The 18763-nt window shown below is 41.0% G+C and overlaps 1 protein-coding gene and 1 pseudogene across 1 annotated transcript; one reads left to right on the forward strand and one right to left on the reverse strand.

Moving 5' to 3' along the window:
- The first annotated feature begins 165 nt into the window (after positions 1-165).
- On the forward strand, positions 166-1186 carry LOC149975556 (free fatty acid receptor 3-like; annotated as a pseudogene).
- Positions 1187-12569: 11383 nt separating this feature from the next.
- Positions 12570-18683, reverse strand: LOC110496326 (uncharacterized). The gene is made up of 2 exons (XM_090206813.1): positions 16918-18683; positions 12570-16820 (listed from the first exon to the last, which is right to left on the reverse strand). The coding sequence occupies exon 1, from the start codon at positions 18613-18615 to the stop codon at positions 16918-16920; it is 1698 nt and encodes a 565-aa protein (XP_090062939.1). The 5' UTR covers positions 18616-18683; the 3' UTR covers positions 12570-16820.
- Positions 18684-18763: the final 80 nt, after the last annotated feature.

An 18763-nucleotide genomic window follows, 5' to 3' on the forward strand; every position in this document is an offset into this window, starting at 1 on the left:
AGAGCTGCCCTGCGGTACACCACACTTTACATGTTTGACATTAGAGAATCTTCCATTAAAGAAAATCATCTGAGTACTATTAGATAGGGTAGCTATGAATCCATGATATGGCAGAGACATAGACATAATTCAGTTAGTATTAGATTAAAGTGAGAGAGGGGGAAGATGGGAGGTACAGCAGAGGGATAGATAGAGGGTAAAAGAGAGGGATAGAGAGTATGTGAGAGGTTCGCACTGAAGTTCTCTAGCTGGGGGGGAGAACGGTTCCCGCATCGTTACTCTCAAGGCCGTGATTGGTTGTCTTGACCATAACACATATATTTTCTCAACACCAGGTTATCGTCAATAATGTTTCATTTTCATAATTTAGCAGATACTTTTATCCAGAGCGACTTACAGTAGTGAGTGTACACATTTTTGTACTGGTCCCCGATGGGAATCAACATGCTCTACCTACAAAGCCATAAGGGACCAGTCTGTCTCTTTCAAATTCGGGCTGCTTGATTTTGTACTCCGTCTTGCAGCTGTGCTGTGCGCTGGGCCTTCCTGTTAACATAGCTCGCCTGGTGGTCATCCTGCGCCGCTCATCCCATTGCCCTAACTTCACCCTGTGCCTCATGCTGAACCCAGCGTCCCCCGACATCCTGTTCCTGGCCACGGTGCCGGTGCGGATCTATACATTCCTGCACGGCTGGACTCTGCGCAATGTCCCCTGTAAGCTAGCCATTTTCCACTCTAATCGGCGTCCAGCGCCATCTCCACGTGCTCTACCCACAGAAGTGGAACTGGCTGGGAAGCAAGGGGAGGCGGCGCTGCTCCTGGCCCTGTGGTGGCTCGCCTGCATCCTGACTTCCCCCGATGTGGCCACTCACAAAGTAGACGATGGCAAGCTCAAGTGTAGGTGACACACAGGCTCCGATGCTGAAAGAGCAGTTGTCCTTGTCTTGGAGACCCTACTGAAGTTCGTGGTCCCATTCTCTGTGTGGTCATGTCCTACTTCTGCCTCCACCGGCGGTTGAACTGCCCAATTGAGGCGTCGGCAGTGCTGCTGTGCCACAGGAGCGCAGCAGCACATGTCGTCCGGAGCTTTACGTTTATCAACAGCTGCCTGGACCACTTCTTGTACGTCTTCATCTCACAAAGGAGGCCAAGTAATCGTCTGAGCGCAGGATGCAGGTACTCCTAAAACGAAATATACATTTGAACCTGTTAAGGATATGGCAGACATACGCCCCCTTTGGAGAGATTGGGTAGCCCTAGTAAACTGGAAAAAAAATCTGTCAAATTGCTAATATATGCAAATAAAAATTATTATTGGATAGAAAACACTCTAAAGATTCTAAAACCGTTGGAATTATGTCTGTAAGTATAGCAGAACTCACAGGGCAGGCATTCTTCCAAACTAGTTTTTGTGGCCATGAAAGTTGGAGCAACTTTGACGTCATGGCCCCCACCCTTCCCAACCAGCTATGATTCTGGGGACACTTTCTATCTCTTCCGCTAGATGTCCTCTTTCATTAGAGCTTTGAATCGTTCAAATCCCGAGAATTGACCCTATGGGAGCGAAATTAGTGCGTGCCACGAGAGAATAGGCTGTGCGTATGGGCGCGAATTGGTCCCAGCCATTCCTTTGTTCCAGCACTCAAGAGAAGGGCAGACGATGGCCGATTGAATTGAAGTTTGTTTTGCATGTCTAAAACATCATAAAGCTTGCTTCTGCACTTAGTTTGACCTGTTTAGTCGACATATAATGTGTAATTTTGAAGTTTTGATGCGCAACTAATCCGGACCAGAGGACATTTCAGCTGATGTTATTAGCAGTAGCTAATACAAAGACGCAAGACTTGAAACCAAACGATGTATTGGGTAAGTATGAAGCCTTCCAGAACATTCTGAACGAAGACCATCGAAGGTAAGGGAATATTTATGCTTAAATCTGTGTTTCTGTTGACTCCAACATTACGTGGAAATGTAGCTTGGAACTGAGCGCTGTCTCAGCATATGGAATAGTGTGCGATTTCTGTAACGTTAAAAATAAATCTAACACAGCGGTTGCATGAAGAAGCAGTGTATCTTTCTAACTATATGTAGAACATGTATATTTAGTCAAAGTTTATGATGTCTATTTACGTTATCTTGCCGCGCTACATAGATTTCCTGCGGGCATTTTTGAGTAATTTCTGAAGGTGAACTCACTGTAAATGGACATTTATGGATATAAATGGCATATTATTTAAAAAAAAAAAATGTACTGTGTAATATGTCATATTACTGTCATCTGATGAAGATTTTCAAAAGGTTAGTGAGCGATTTATTTTTTAATCCTGCGTTTGTTGATTGCATGTTTTGGCTATTGAAATGAGCTGTGTCTGGTGGTGGTTTTACATATATATGTGCTATGTTTTCGCCGTAAAACATTTTAGAAATCTGACTTGCTGGCTAGATGAACAAGGTGTTTGAGCTATTGGACTTGTTAATGTGTGGAGGTTAAATATTTTTAAGAATATTTTTGCGTTCCATGCGCCACCGTTTCAGCTGAACGTGGGAGGGTTGATCCCCAATTGGGAACCAGTATCGTAGACAGGTTAAAGGTTGGGTCGCTGACTCTGGGTCTGTATAGCCTGTACTTTTATTTTATTTTTAATCATTTGTTTAACCCCCTTTTTCTCCCCAATTGCATGTTATCCACATGTTTAGTAGTTACTGCCTTGTCTCATCACTTATAGACTCGGGAGCGGCAAAGGTCGAGAGCCATGCGTCCTCCGAAACACAACCCAACCAAGCCACACTGCTTCTTAACACAGCACGCATCAAACCCAGAAGCCAGCCACACCAATGTGTAAGAGGAAACACCATACACCTAGCAACCTGGTTAGCGTGCACTGCGCCCAACCCGCCAGAGTTGCTAGTGCACGATGAGACAAGGATATCCCTGCCGGCCAAACCCTCCCTAACCCGGATAACGCTAGGCCAATTGTGCGCCACCCCATGGGCCTCCCGGTCGCGACAGAGCCTGGGCTCGAGCCCAGAGACTCTGGTGGCACAGCTCCCAGGTAGCGCAGTGCCTTAAACCACTGCGCCACCCGGGAGGCTAGCCTGTACTTTATATGTATCCATATGGTAGCCTAGATTTGTTCCTTTGGTGACCTATCGCCCTTCAAGGTTGACCTCCATTGGTCAAATCCATATTCTATTGCTTCTCAGCTCTCCTATACATAAAGAAATAGATTTGGATTTCATGAATAAATATTTGTTTTATTTATCTTGAAGTAGTCTACAGGTAGGCTAGTTCTGCTTTGGTTCAGAGGAGCTCTAACTTCCCAGAGTGTTGGACTATTTCATCATACTGTCACGCCCTGACCATAGAGAGCTGTTTATTCTCTATGTTGGTTAGGTCGGGGTGTGATTAAGAGTGGGTTATCTAGGGGAATTATATATCTATGTTGGCCTGATATGGTTCCCAATCAGAGGCAGCTGTTTATCGTTGTCTCTGATTGGGGATCATGTTTAGGTAGCCATTCCCCCATTGTATTTGTGGGATCTTGACTATGTTTGTGTGTAGTTGCTTTCTGCACTGCATGTAGCTTCACGTTTCGTTTATTCGCTTTATTGTTTTTGTGCTTTAAGTTTCTCTGCTTTAAGTTTCTCTTCCAAATAAAAGCATGGAAACATACCACGCTGCATCTTGGTCCACTCCTTATAACGATTGTGACACATACAGTACTGTGTGCCTCATTCTACGTCAAGATGTTGACAGGTACATTATCAGTGAGCACAATGGAAAAACACACTAGATGTATGCAACAACATTTCTGCCTAAATAGATCAATAAAAGCATGAATTTCAAACCTTGCACCACTCTGATGCCCAACATGGGTTCAACCATGTTAGTTTCAGTTTAAGCCACAACAAGAAGTGAGACGACTCGCCAACACTGTATTTCAGATGTAAAAACACCTGATACATGGACAAACAACTTTATCCCCACCCAAAGGATTATGCCTTTCCTTTCAAAATGAGAAAAAAGCCTAAATCCTCAATATTGATACTATAAACCTTGTATTCAACACTATGAGCTATATTTTTTATATATGAATGAGAAGCCCTCAACACCTTTGATATGACTTATATGACTCTGTCAGTACACCCTCCTCCCTCTGCCACCTATCATTAGTCCCCAGTGTAGATGCAAGGATTGACCATACATGAGAACGACACGATACTGTAGTTTAAAACATATTTTGAAACTAGAACCATTTTGATTATGATAGGGTTACGCACACCCCAAAATGTTTTGTAGAGGTGCTGACTGTATGAAGAAAACTGTATAAAACGAAAGAATGAAAGATGTACACTACATATACTGCCAACAATTGAATGGGTATATGTAGTCTGTGACTTTCTTTTTATACGGATCTGGAGGACCTTGAACTTAAAGTTAAACACCCGCTCTACACATCACACAAACGGCCATTACGCAGTGTGGTCAGAGGAGGGTGACAGAGCACCACTACTCTCCATCTTGAGAAGGTTTGAAACATACAGAGGCAGTAATTCTACTGTTAAACTTAATTGACCTTCTGAGGCAGACAACCACTGTTGATGGACATAAACCACTGTGTAAGTGGGTCAAACTAGGCCTGATTTAAGATATAGTTGTTACATTGTGTGGTTTATGATTTTAGTATTCTCAAATACGATACACACTAGGCCTACTTTTGGAAACTGCTGACGTCATTTATCGGTGTGTGTACACGTGCACGGTGCATGTATGTGCGTAAAATATGAAAGCTTTGCATATCTGTCCTGCCTCATTGCTCCACATACTTTTAAAACCCCAGTGTTGATCAGTGACTGTTCACTCCTTCAGATCCACTGACACGCAGCACAATGATGATGTCACTGATTCTACTGCTGGGAACACTGGGGCTCCTTGTTCAGGGTGAGAGACACTTTGACTAACTCTGATTCATTATGGATTTGGCTTCAGAGTTACACTTCATTCGTTTATTTTACTGTTTTTTTATTTAACATTTTGATTAAAAGGCTATGCTTTACGATATGCTTGTTGTTGTGATAACCTTATTAATCAACCTTTTTTCACTTTGGTTTATCTTTCAGAATCATCAGCAGATATAATTCTGACTCAGTCTCCTAAATCTCAGTCTGTTAGTCCAGGAGAGACTGTCTCTATCAGCTGTACAGCCAGTTCAAGTACGGGTAATAATCTCCACTGGTCCACCTGGAGAAGCTCCTAAACTCCTGGTTTATTATGCTGCAACCCGTCAGTCTGGGATTCCAGGTCGTTTCAGTGGGAGTGGATCTGGTAGTCCTTATACTCATTACACTCTGACCATCAGTGGAGTCCAGGCTGAAGATGCAGGAGATTACTACTGTCAGCAGAGTAACAGCTTTCCATTCACACAGTGTTAGAGCGTCATACAAAAACCTCCCTCAGCTAAAGAGGAACAGAGTCTCCCTTATTCTAAAGTATTCTAAACAACATTTCTTCAAAATATGACACTACAATAATGTAATTGTTTAGGCTTGTCTATGGATTATGATACTGTACATCTCTCAAAATATTCTGCAAATGTTAAATCTTTGTTTAACACACTGGGACCACTAAGGATACAGAGCTGTAGAAAATGCTTTCTTTTGAAAGACGTTGAACAAAATTCAGAAGAGGTTTAGATTTTTTTTTCACGCTTTGATTCATCTTCATATTGTAAGAAGCACTAACTTCATTACGCAATAGCATGAATGTTGATCCTGTCCGAACCCAACTATTTATGCCCTACTCAACTTTGAATACCCCTCCAACCTTGAGTGAATACAGTCATATCGATTCCATTCAAGAAGTACTACTTTAGATTATTATACATGTCACAAATGTAGTCTACATACTGTATACAAAGCCATAAAAAGACTGCGAATTCCCCGATTTGAACGTTATGCAAAGTCCAGTGTAAAGTCTGCTTCCCCAGCCCATGTTCAGTTCTTTAGTCAGACACACAGCTGCCACAGTCCCAGAGGATTTGAGGCTGAGTGATTGTGAGCTCTGGTTGGGTTGAAACTCAGATTTACATGGGCAGGGTGACCGCAACACTCCCAGAATACAGCAGTAACATGGCCAGATGTTCACCTGTTCCCAGAGAGTTCCACTGAGCTTGGAGCACATGGCTTCAGTATTGGTAACATCCAGAGTCATATATTTAGAGAGTTAGGCCAACTTTTAGAGTTTAGTATTGTTCTAATTCTAGCCTGCCACAGGATGTTGAAGTGTCATGTAAATACATCATAATGCAGAAACCTCAATATCCTCTCTAATACATGGCTCTGGTAACATCATAAAGACTGGGGAGTCTAGAGAACATGGCTTCAGTATTAGTAACATCATAAAGACTGGGGAGTCTAGAGAACATGGCTTCAGTATTAGTATCACTGTAGATATTTTGACTGGTACCAAATGTGGCCCAATCAGCCAAACATTCCTTGAAAAAGGTTGATTGAGTAAAATGTATTTCTAAAATCTCTTTCCAGGGCAGAGAGCTCATCATTCTTTATTCAAATGCAATAAATTGAAAGTATCTCAATGTCTAATGGTAAAACTCATTAAATAATGATATCCAGGCAAACAGTTTAAAATATTGAACCTCTTTATTATCTAAACATGTCAGAACCAACAGCATTACAGTAATTAGGTTCAGAACACGTGTGGCAGGTAGCCTAGTGGGTTGAGCGTTGGACTTTTAACCGAAAGGTTGCAAGATCAAATCCCTGAGCTGACAAGGTAAAAATATGTCGTTCTGCTGCTGAACAAGGCAGATAACCCACTGTTCCTAGGCTGTCGTTGAAAATAAGAATTTGTTCTTAACTGACTTGCCTAGTGAAAGCCAAACAGATCTCTCATTGTTGTTTGTTCCATAATGCTACAAGATCCAGGTGGAGGAAGATTTCCCATACAGGGTCCAGCCCAGCATTAGACAAGTGTGCTAGTATTGCTGGAACAGTAAGAAGACGAGGTTCAGAGTGGGGAACTCCTTCAGAACACTGGTCTCTCCTCAGAGAGCGGAGACCTGGGTGGCCTCACAGGTCACAGAGCCCACCTTCTTCCACTGGTCGACAGGGAGGGTCAGGGTGCTGCTCCAGCTGTAGTGGCCGTCCTTCTCCAGGACCCCGGGGCTCCCGGTCACCTCCCAGGTGTCACTGCTGCTAACTTCCAACTTCCAGCTCAGCTTCCAGTCTGAGGGGAAGCCCTTGATGGCCAGGCACATGAGAGTGGCCTTCCCCTGCTACAGCTCCACACTGGAGGGGGACAGGACTGTCAGGGTGGGAAGAACATCACCTAGGAGACAGGTGGGAAGTTATGGAGAGGGGAACTATCAAACACAAGACTGATATGACAATAATGATGCAGCAGTTTTACATCTTAGCTGTAAATTACATTTTTTTCCATCAGTAGGTTTCTGTTCCTCATAGAGAACAGTCAGTTTATCACACTTCCCTTTGACTAGCTACTGAAGCTTATTATAACTACACCAGATGACTGAAAATACATTCAACTATCTTCAAAATTTTACTATTTAAAATATGTTAGCATACTTCCTTTATTATAATGGAATAAAATCCTATGAATCAAACTGCATTTCACTATTAATTCATATGATTGTTTTGAAGAACGTATGAAAAATTATTAAATTATGAATTGATTTAAAACCGGTTGATAAAATGCCTGTGCTAAAGAGGAAGTAAATTCCAGTTGACTGTAAACATCTAACAATATTATACATTTAATTTAAAAGACTCACTAAAATGTTTTAGGAAATGAATAGTGTAATTTACAAGACATTCTATCACAAATTGAAAATAAACATATTGATATGAACAGCAGAACAGGCTTTCTTCGCAAGACAGCAAGACTTTAACAGATAGCAAATAACATTTAACATAGCATATAAAATAGCAAATGAGATCAAATAAGATAGCAAAACAGGAAATAGATAGCGAAACTAAGCAATACATTTTCTCCTTCAGCATTCAGCTGCAAATTAAGTTGAATATAACCATCTTTCAACAATTATACACCCTCAAAAAGACACATTACCATATAATGAATACTGAGACGATTTACGAGACAGGGTCTTTGAACCAAAACTAATTGCTCGAGGTCCAAAGAAAATGTATATTCAGCTATTCACACAAATTGTGACTCATGATCATGCATAGTATTTATTTAACTGTGAATCTTAGTTTCTGGTCTCATATGATCATCGATGCATCTATACAGTATGCAAGGTCAGAAATGTCCTTGACCCAACACGCTCTAGCGACTCCTTGTAGTGGGCCAGGAGCCTGCAAGCTGACCCTGGTCGCCAGCTGGAAGGTGTTTCCTCCAACACATTGGTACGGCTGGCTTCCGGCTTAAGTGAGCAGTGTGTCAAGACGCAGTGTGGCTTGACAGGGGGGTGTTTTGGAGGAAGCATGTCTCTCGACATACGCTTCTCCTGAGTCCGTAGAGGAGTTGTAGTGATGGGAAAAGACTAACTACAAATTGGGGAGAAAAATGGGTAAATGTGCAACAAAAAACTCCCCCAGTTCATCAGGAGGAATCTGACCAGAGGCAGTTAACCCACACCTTTCACTTACTATCAATCTATGACATGCGCTCAAGAGAAGAGAAACTCAAGCAGACTTTTCTAGTGAAGAAACTGTTAACAGTATCCATTATTTTCGAGAAACAAATAATTAGATGTCTAAAGTCTACTGTCTTCTAGATAGCTCTTAGATCTCTTATTTTTTCATCAACCATGGAACACATGAACTCCTCCAACACCTCCAGCATGGGCCCAACCTTCCCAGATGTAGGCCCCCTGTTTTCGAAAATCGTCCTGGGGCTGTGCACTGGGCCTCCCTGGTAACATGCAGTTGAAGTCGGAAATGTACATACACCTTAGCCAAATACATTTCAACTCCTTTTTTTCCCCACAATTCCTGACATTTAATCCTAGTAAATATTCCCTGTTTTATGTACATTAGGATCACCACTTTATTTTAAGAATGTGAAATGTCAATAGGAGAGAGAATGATTTATTTCAGCTTAAATTAATTTAATCACATTCCCAGTGGGTCAGAAGTTTACATACACTCAATTAGTATTTGGTAGCATTGCCATTAAATTGTTTAACTTGGGTCAAACGTGTCAGGTAGCCTTCCACAAGCTTCCCACAATAAGTTGGGTGAATTTTGGCCCATTCCTCCTGGCAGAGCTGGTGTAACTGAGTCAGGTTTGTAGGCCTGCTTGCTCGCACATGCTTTTACAGTTCTGCCCACAAATGTTCTATAGGATTGAGGTCAGGGCTTTGTGATGGCCACTCCAATACCTTGACGTTGTTGTCCTTAAGCCATTTTGCCACAACTTTGGAAGTATGCTTGGAGTCATTGTCCATTTGGAAGACCCATTTGTAACCAAGCTTTAACTTCCTGACTGAGGTCTTGAGGAGATGTTGCTTCAATATATCCACATAATGTTCCTGCCTCATGATGCCATCTATTTTGTGAAGTGCACCAATCCCTCCTGCAGCAAAGCACCCCCACAACATGCTGTTTTTCGGCTTGCAAGCCTCACCCGTTTTCCTCCAAACATAATGAGGGTCATTATGGCCAAACAGTTCTATTTTTGTTTCATCAGACCAAAGGACATTTCTCCAAAAAAGTACCATCTTTGTCCCCATGTGTAGATGCAAACCCTAGTCTGGCTGTCTTTCTGGCGGTTTCGGAGCAGTGGCTTCTTCCTTGCTGAGAGGCCTTTCTGGTTATGTCGATATAGGACTCGTTTTACTGTAGATAGAGCATTTTGTACCCATTTCCTCCAGCATCTTCACAAGGTCCTTTGCTGTTGTTCTGGGATTGACTTGCACCTTTCGCACCAAAGAACATTCATCTCTAGGAGACAGAACACGTCTCCTTCCTGAGCAGTAGGACGGCTGCGTGGTTCCATGTTTATACCTGCGTACTATTGATTGTACAGATGAACGTGGTACCTTCAGGCGTTTGGAAATTGCTCCCGAGGATGAACCAGACTTGTGGAGGTCTACAATTTATTTTCTGAGGTTTTAGCTGATTTCTTTAGATTTCCCCATGATGTCAAGCAAAGAGGCACCAAGTCTGAAGGTAGGCCTTGAAATACATCCACAGGTACACCTCCAATTGACTCAAATTATGTCAATTAGCCTATCAGAAGCTTTTAAAGCCATGACATAATTCAGTAATTTTCCAAGCTGTTTAATGGCACATTCAACTTAGTGTACGTAAACTTCTGACCCACTGGAAATGTAATACAGTGAATTATAATTGAAATAATCTGTCTAAACAATTGTTGGAAAAATGACTTGTGTCATGCACAAAGTAGATGTCCTAACAGACTTGCCAAAACTATAGTTTGTTCACAAGAAATGTATGGAGTGATTGAAAAACGAGTTAATGACTCCGACCTAACTTCCGACTTAAACTTTAGCTGTTCTGGTGGTCATCCTGCGCAGCTCTTCCCAACACCCCAAATTTGTGTCTCATGCTGAACCTGGCGTCCTCCGACATCTTGTACAGATGAACCTGGTACCTGCGATACCGGTGTGTATACTCTCCTGCCTGGCTGGATTCTGGACCGCCTGCAAGCTGTCTGTATAGCCTGTACTTTCCATGGATCTATAGGGTTGCCTAGATTTGGTCCTTTGGTGATCTAACCCCCATTCAAGCTTGACCTCCATTGGTCAAATGCTAAATTATATTGCTTCTCATATTTCCCATGCATGAATAAATAGATTTAGTTTTAATTAATAGATATTTTATTTCTCTTACAGTATGCTACTTCTGCTTTCGTTCAGAGGAGCTCCAACTTCCCATAATGTGTTAAATGACTTCATCACACTTGTTAAGTTGCCTCATTCTGTCAAAATCTTGACAGGTATTTTAGCATTGAGCACAATGGAAAAACACATTAGATGTATGCAACACCATTTCTGCCTAAATAGAGCAAGAAAAACATGCATTTCATACCTTGCACAACTCTGATGCCCAACATGGGTTCAACCATTTCCGTTTCATTCTAAGCCACAAGAAGAAGTGAGACAACTTGCCAACACTACCAAACAAAATGTTTCTATACCAAATTAAAGGTAGAACTTGCCATATTGTAATGGTTTCCTCCTCTTCGTCTGAGGAGTAAGGATCGGACCAAAAATCAGCATGGTAAGTGTCCATATTGATTTATTCAAAAACACAACTGAACACTGGAACAAAATAATAAACGTGAAGAAACAAAACAGTCCCGCGTGGCGACTGACACGGAAGACAAACACCCACAAAAACACAGGTAGAAAAAGGCTACCTAAGAATGATTCTCAATCAGAGACAACTAACGACACCTGCCTCTGATTGAGAACCATACTAGGCTGAACACAGAAAACCAACATAGAAAAACAAACATAGACTGCCCACCCCAACTCACGCCCTGACCATACTAAACAAAGACAAAAACAAAGGAACTAAGGTCAGAACGTGACACATATATGTCAGATGTAACACATTTGCTACATGGACAGGCAAATGTATCCCCACCCAAAGGATCATACCTTTCGGTTCAAAACAAGAAAAAGGCTAAATCCTAAATAGTGATACTGTAAACCATGTATTCAACACTATAGGCTATATTTCTATATGAATGAGAAGCCCTCAACACATCTGATACCAGATATGACTGATTTGAGTCAGTCTTCCCTCCTCCCTCTGCCACTAATCTTTAGTCCCCAGTGTAGTTGCCAAGAATGACAGTCCATGAGATCGACGTGGCACGGAAGTTTAAAACATATTTTGTGGTTACGATAGGGTAATGAAACCACGAGCTGAAGCACATCCCAGTAATGCTTGAATAGGTGCTGACTAATGGAAGGTAAACTGTATAAAAGTAATGAAATAAAGTTGCACACTACATATGCTCCTAACAATTGAATGGTTCTATAGAGTGTGTGACTTTTTTTATACGGTTCTGGGGACCTTTAACTTAAATTAAAACACCCACTTTACCCGTCTCTCAAACTGCCATTACACACTGTGGGGAGAGGAGAGAGACAGAGCTCCACTACTGTCCACCATGAAAAGGTTTGAAGGACATCATGTAGAGGCAGCAATTCTACTGTTAAGCTTGGTTTACCTTCTCCCGGGACTGACAACCACTGTTGAGGGACATCAAAGACTGTGTGAGCGAGTCAAACTAGGCCCCATTTAAGAAATAGTTGTTATAATGTGTGGTTTGTCTATGATTTTAGTATTCTCAGATTTGAAATACAGTAAGCATAGTTTTGGAAACTGCTGACTTATTTTATCTCTGTGTGTGTGTGTGCACGCGCGCATTTGTGTAAAATATGAGACATTTGCATAGCTGTCCTGCCTCATTGCTCCATATACTTTTAAAACCCCAGTGTTGATTAGTGACTGTTCACTCCTTTCAGAGCCACTGACACACAACACAATGATGATGTCACTGATTCTACTGCTGTGGACACTGGGGCTCCTTGTTCAGGGTGAGAGACACTTTGACTAACTTTGATTCATTATGGATTTGGATTCAGATTTACACTTCATTCGTTATTTTAACATGATAGAATTTTTAAAAACATTTTAACATTTAGCTTGATATGCTATGCTTTACAATATCATTGTTGTTTTGATAATCTTACAAATCAGCCTTTCTTGAATTTTGTTTTATTTTTCAGAATCATCAGCAGATATCATTCTTACTCAATCTCCTAAATCTCAGTCTGTTAGTCCAGGAGAGACTGTCTCTATCAGCTGTACAGCCAGTTCAAATACTGGTAATCATCTCCACTGGTACCTGCAGAAACCTGGAGAAGCTCCTAAACTCCTGGTTTATGTTGCTACAACCCGTCAGTCTGGGATTCCAGGTCGTTTCAGTGGGAGTGGATCTGGTAGTCCTTATACTCATTACACTCTGACCATCAGTGGAGTCCAGGCTGAAGATGCAGGAGATTACTACTGTCAGCAGAGTAACAGCTTTCCATTCACACAGTGTTAGAGCATCGTACAAAAACCTCCCTCAGCTAAAGAGGAACTGCTCTGTCTCATTAGCTGCAGAGCTTCGGAGTCTCCCATATTCTAATAACAAATTCTTTGAAATATGACACGACAATACAATAATGTAATTGGTTAGACTGTCTACGGACTATGATAATGTACATATCTCTCAATATATTCTGCAAAAATGTTAAATCATTGTTAACACACTGGGACCACTAAGGGTATCGAGCTGTAGAAAATGCATTATTTTGAAGGACATGTTGAACAAAATTCAGAATAGGTTTTGATTTTTTTTAAGCTTTGATTTAAATTCATAGCTATATAAAGACCTGAGAGTGAAGTCCCCAACTTGAACGTTATGCAAAGTCCAGTGTGAAGTCTGGTTCTCCAGCCCTCGTCAGCCCAAGTCAGACTCAGTCCCATAGGGTTTTAGGCTGGGAGATTGTGAGCTGTGGTATCGTAATATTTGCATGGGCAGGGTTACTGCAACACTCCCAGAATAGAGCAGCACAGTAGCCAGATGTTCACATTTCCCCAGAGAGTTCCAGTGAGTTTAGAACACATGACTTCAGTATTAGTAAAATCATGAAGATCAATGGGTCTATAATGTCTTCAGTATTAGTAACATCATGAAGACCAATGGATTTAGAACACATGTCTTCAGTATCAGTAACATCATGAAGACCAGTGGGTTTAGAACACATGTCTTCAGTTTTAGTAACATCATGAAGACCAGTGGGTTTAGAGCACATGGCTTCAGTATTAGTAACATCATGAAGACCAGTGGGTTTAGAGCACATGTCTTCAGTATCAGTAACATCATAAGACCAGTGGGTTTAGAGCACATGTCTTCATCATGAAGACCAGGGGATTTAGAACACATGTCTTCAGTATCAGTAACATCATGAAGACCAGTGGGTTTAGAGCACATGTCTTCAGTATCAGTAACATCATGAAGACCAGTGGGTTTAGAGCACATGTATTCAGTATCAGTAACATCATGAAGACCAGTGGGTTTAGAACACATGTCTTCAGTATTAGTAGCATCATGAAGACCAGTGGGTTTAGAACACATTGCTTCAGTATTAGTAACATCATGAAGACCAATGTGTTTAGAGTTCATGGTTTCAGTATTAGTAACATCATGAAGACCAGTGAGTTTCTCTTAGGGGTTCCAATGTATCATTGGATCCCCTAAGATAATACTTTCTAAAGCTTTAGGAAGAACATTACATCGTTGAGCCATTGAGAAGTAGAGGGGGACTGAGCAGACTTCCACTGGAGAAGAATTCCACGGTGAGCTAATAAGGATGTAAAAAGCAACAACATCGCCATGTTTGGGATCCAAGGAGAACAAGTCTCCTGGAATACCAAAAACAGCTATCAAGGTACATTGCTGCAGGTTCATTTCAAGCACCCCAGATAAAGTTTGTAGTTTAAAGCATTGAATGAACATGTGACTAAGGTCATATGGTGAGACATGACATCTATCACACTCATCATTTACATTTGGATATATTTCAGACAATCTGGATTTGGAAAAATGCACTCTATGTAAAACCTTACATTGTATGAGACCAAGATGAGCTCAAGATGCAATGGAGCGTTCCCTATCAATAGCCTCGTCCCACCACTCCTGTGTAAATTCAACACCCATTTCCCACTGCCAAGCAGATTTAGTTTTGTTGGTGGAGTGTTTGTCCAATGACAAAATACACAGATAGATCTGAGAAATGACTGCTTTCTGTCGAGGTAATAGAGTCAATATACCATCCCAGGGTTAGCAAGGGGGTGGAGCAGGGAAGCCAGAAAATTGGACACAATGCCTAATTTGAAGGTGAGATGGAGGCAAATAGTATTTAGAGGCCAGGTTGGGAAAACTAGAAAAAAATAAATGTACATATAAGTCTTGGAAGGACTTTATTACCTTTCCTCGTCCAGTGAAAGAAAGCATTATCTATTAGAGAAGCGGGGAAGAAGTGATTCCTGTCAATAGGACCCATAGTAGATGCAGAGGAGAATTTAAAATACAGTCGAAACTGGTACCAAATCTTAAGTGTGGAAAGCACTACAGGTTTGCGAGTATAGAGAGAGGGGGATGTTGGTCGAGAAAAGCAGAGTAACGCAAGAAGAGAAGCAAAAATACAAGAATGTGCCTTTAGGTGGCACCCTGAGGTATCTGGAGCATGTAACCAGAATGGCAATTTCTGAAAGCTGGCTGCCCAGTAATAGTATAAAACGCTGGGTAGTGCCAGCCCTCCACTAAACTTGAATCTCTGAAGTAAAGATCTATTGACTCTGGGTACCTTTCCTCCCCAGATAAATGTGGTAACCGCCTGATTAATTGACTTAAAAAAATAAAACAACACTTTGGTAAAAACAATGGGATAGATTGAAATAGAATTTGGGTAAACTGTTAATTTTTACAGCATTAATCCTTCCTATAAGTGATCGTGGTAAGCTACCCCATCTCTGAAAATCAGTTTTCATTTGTGCAAGAAGGGGAGGAATGTTTGCAGAACAAAAGAGCATATAATGAATTTCAATCCAAGGTATTTGAAACCAGAGCGGCAAACCTAAAAGAGCAAATCTATCTGCTGGAGCTGCAGCGCTGCTGGATTGACTGGGAAGCACTCACTTTTCTGGAGATTCAGGTTGTAACCGGAGAAGGAGACAAAGTTCTCCAGAATAGAAAGGATAGAAGGCAAACAGGTTACAGGGCTACTGACATAGAGTAACAAATCATCTGCATATAATGATAACCTATGTTCAACTCCTTCCCGTGTTACACCTTGGAAAGAGGAAGATGTCCGTAAAGCTACTGAAAGGGGCTCAATGGCGACGGTAAATAATAAAGGGGACAGTGGGCAAAATGTTCCAGAGCAAAATCATCAGAACGGGTGTCATTGGTACAGACACTGGCCTAGGGAGATGTTTACAAGAAACGGATCCATGAGCAAAATTTTTCCCCAAATTCAATTTTTTTTTAAGAACAGCAAATAGCTATTCCCTTTCAATTCTGTCAAATGGACGTCTAGGGGAGTTGGAGAATTGTTTAGAATAAATCATGTTAAACAGTGTCCGAATGTTAAAAAATGAATATCTGTCCTTTATAAAGATGGTTTGTTCCTGTGATATGAGTCCTGGTAAGACTACTTCCAGACTGGAGTCGGAGCCATTACCATTACCGACTGGAGTCGACGCCATTACCATTGCCGACTGGAGTCGACGCCATTACCATTCACGTTTGCCATCGCGGTTGAAACTTTAGTTACAGGTCTTCTGCTCCTCAAGTCGTGTGACATTTGCGTCAAAAAAGGTAATTTACGAACTCACCAATCAAATCTGATATGTAAGAAAGTAGAATGCAAAGTACAAATTTGGCAAAATGAACGCCTTGTCTACGAGATTCTTCTCCATTCACATGCTAAACCGGAATGTCGATTTTTCGAACAAATATTACATCAATAGAATAAAAGTATCAATGGATTATCTCACACAAAAATATTTCACACATTACAGAAAACTTACAAGAGTAATGGAAATTAATCATTTTCTTTAACTATACATAAATTGTATGTTGAGCAGAGGATCCAATGAATGGATGACCCAACTATGTAATGGTAAATTTAGTTTGACATTAGCACTATAAACATGTCTTAATAATTATTCATTATGCAGGCTTAACTCTCAGCTCTTCCTGTGGTGGTTACTAACAGGATACACCCCTGTAGAAGACAGGAAAGCAGAACAAAATGCATGTTAACCATATGTTTGCCAATCACGGAGGTATTGGAGAAGACATTAAATGCAATATTTACTCACTTATTCATGAACCAGATTGGCGAAGTTATTCTTCAGCTTTTCTTGCTCTTTCATATCTGTCAGTGTCTTGACTCTCTCGGGGTTGTGATTCCTTTGCGCTTTTTCAATCAGGAGGTCAAGGTATTTGGCTGCGCTCATTGGATTTGGTCTCAGAGCGATCTGATCCAGTTTTTGAACAATGCTGTTTATTTTAAGAATTAAGATTAAGCTGGCAATGAGTTGCAGGTGAAGTTCATTCATAAAGATGATGAGGAACATCTTTGCTGTCAGCGATTGCCATTCCAATTCTTCATACTTTCTCTTTAGGTCTAGGTACGTTGATTCACCTTCTGTTTTAAAGACATAAATGAACTTCTCTTTACAATGATCGTTCCAGCTGCATTTCTTTATGCAGACGGTGCATCTGTCTTGCTGCATGCGTGTACACCCAAAATATTCTGTGCAAGGGTGATGGCAAGTTTCCCTGCAAGAATTACAATTTGTTGCCTTCTTGTTTACGGCACATTTCTCCTTCAGACTTACATCTAAAAGAATGGAGAAGTTTCTGTTGGCTTCCATGTCCTCTTCATGTTGTTCTAATTGGTCGCTGACCCTCCTCAGTGCTTCTGCCCGCTGCATTGCAACTTGTAGCTGCTTTGTTAATGTCTGGATTTCCATTTCCAGTTGTTTGCGTTTCTCTAAAACTTGACGTGTTAATACCAAGCTTTTTGCTTCCATTGTACATAGTGATTCAAAAAACATGGCCATGTTTTTCATGCTCATTTTCCAAGATGATTGACACACCTCATCATTTTCCTCCTCCTCCTCCTCTTCATCCTCTTCATCGTTTTGTTCTTCATCATCTTCATCCATTTGTAAACCAGCAAACACATTGTTGAATTTGAAGTAAACAGGGGTACCAAGTTCATTTCTGACACATGGAACTTCTGCCATTACCAGTGCTTGAAGGACTAAAGGCTCCCCACTATCTGCAAAAGTACTGAGTGCCACAATGTTATTTTCTATGTCCTTTCCAAAAATTGAGAGGACAGAATCAAAAATGTACCGCTGTGTAGGTGTGAGGCGCACTTGTGCAGCTTTTACAACAAAGCACACTGCATCAATGTGGTGGACTCCTTTTGGAGATTGAAACAGCTCCTGTAGATTTTTTGTGATGAGTTTGTCTTGCTCTATTCCGCTTGTGTCACCAAATCCTGGAGTGTCGATGATGGTTAAAGAAAATGGAATGTGATCACTTTCGTGACCAAAGATCTCATACACAGTGATGGCAGTTGTTTGTGAACTAGTTTGACTTTGACTCTCATCAGCAATGATTTCAAATCTGTATTTATCCTCCCAATCAACGCCAAGGATGTAGTTCACCATCACATTGATGAGGGTTGATTTCCCTGCTCCTGTTTCTCCCATCATCAATATCGTTCGGTTCATTTTGCTCGGGTCCTTTTTACCAAAAGTCCATCGCCTGATATTTTCACTGTCATGCAGAATCTCTTTCTCTGTCATTAGCAGATACTTTGTTGGAGGTCCTGGACTGGTTTGTTTACAATCTTTGATAATGTCAGCATGCAGAAGCTTGGATCTGGGTTTATATTCTGAACTCATTGCGCTTGCTGATTGCCTGTAAAAATATATATATATACAAATATAAATTAAACATGAAATACCAGGGCAAAAATGGTATGTAGTAGGCCTACACATATTTAATACAGAACACACTATATTGCGCTTATGGTAGAGCTGTGTTTTATTCTTCCTGGTATTGCATCCTAAAAATTTGAATGCTAATTAAGGATTTAACTACATTTAGGGATTGTGGGACGCCTTCTACATTAATCTTGATTCGTAT

This window comes from Oncorhynchus mykiss, chromosome 18 (genome assembly GCF_057628025.1).
Source record: "Oncorhynchus mykiss isolate SJ-2025 chromosome 18, ASM5762802v1, whole genome shotgun sequence".
Lineage (NCBI taxonomy): Eukaryota > Metazoa > Chordata > Actinopteri > Salmoniformes > Salmonidae > Oncorhynchus > Oncorhynchus mykiss.

Bases quoted from the DNA above. Each gene is read 5' to 3' on its own strand.
- LOC110496326 (XM_090206813.1), bottom strand. From the start codon at position 18,615: ATGTGTAGGCCTACTACATACCATTTTTGCCCTGGTATTTCATGTTTA.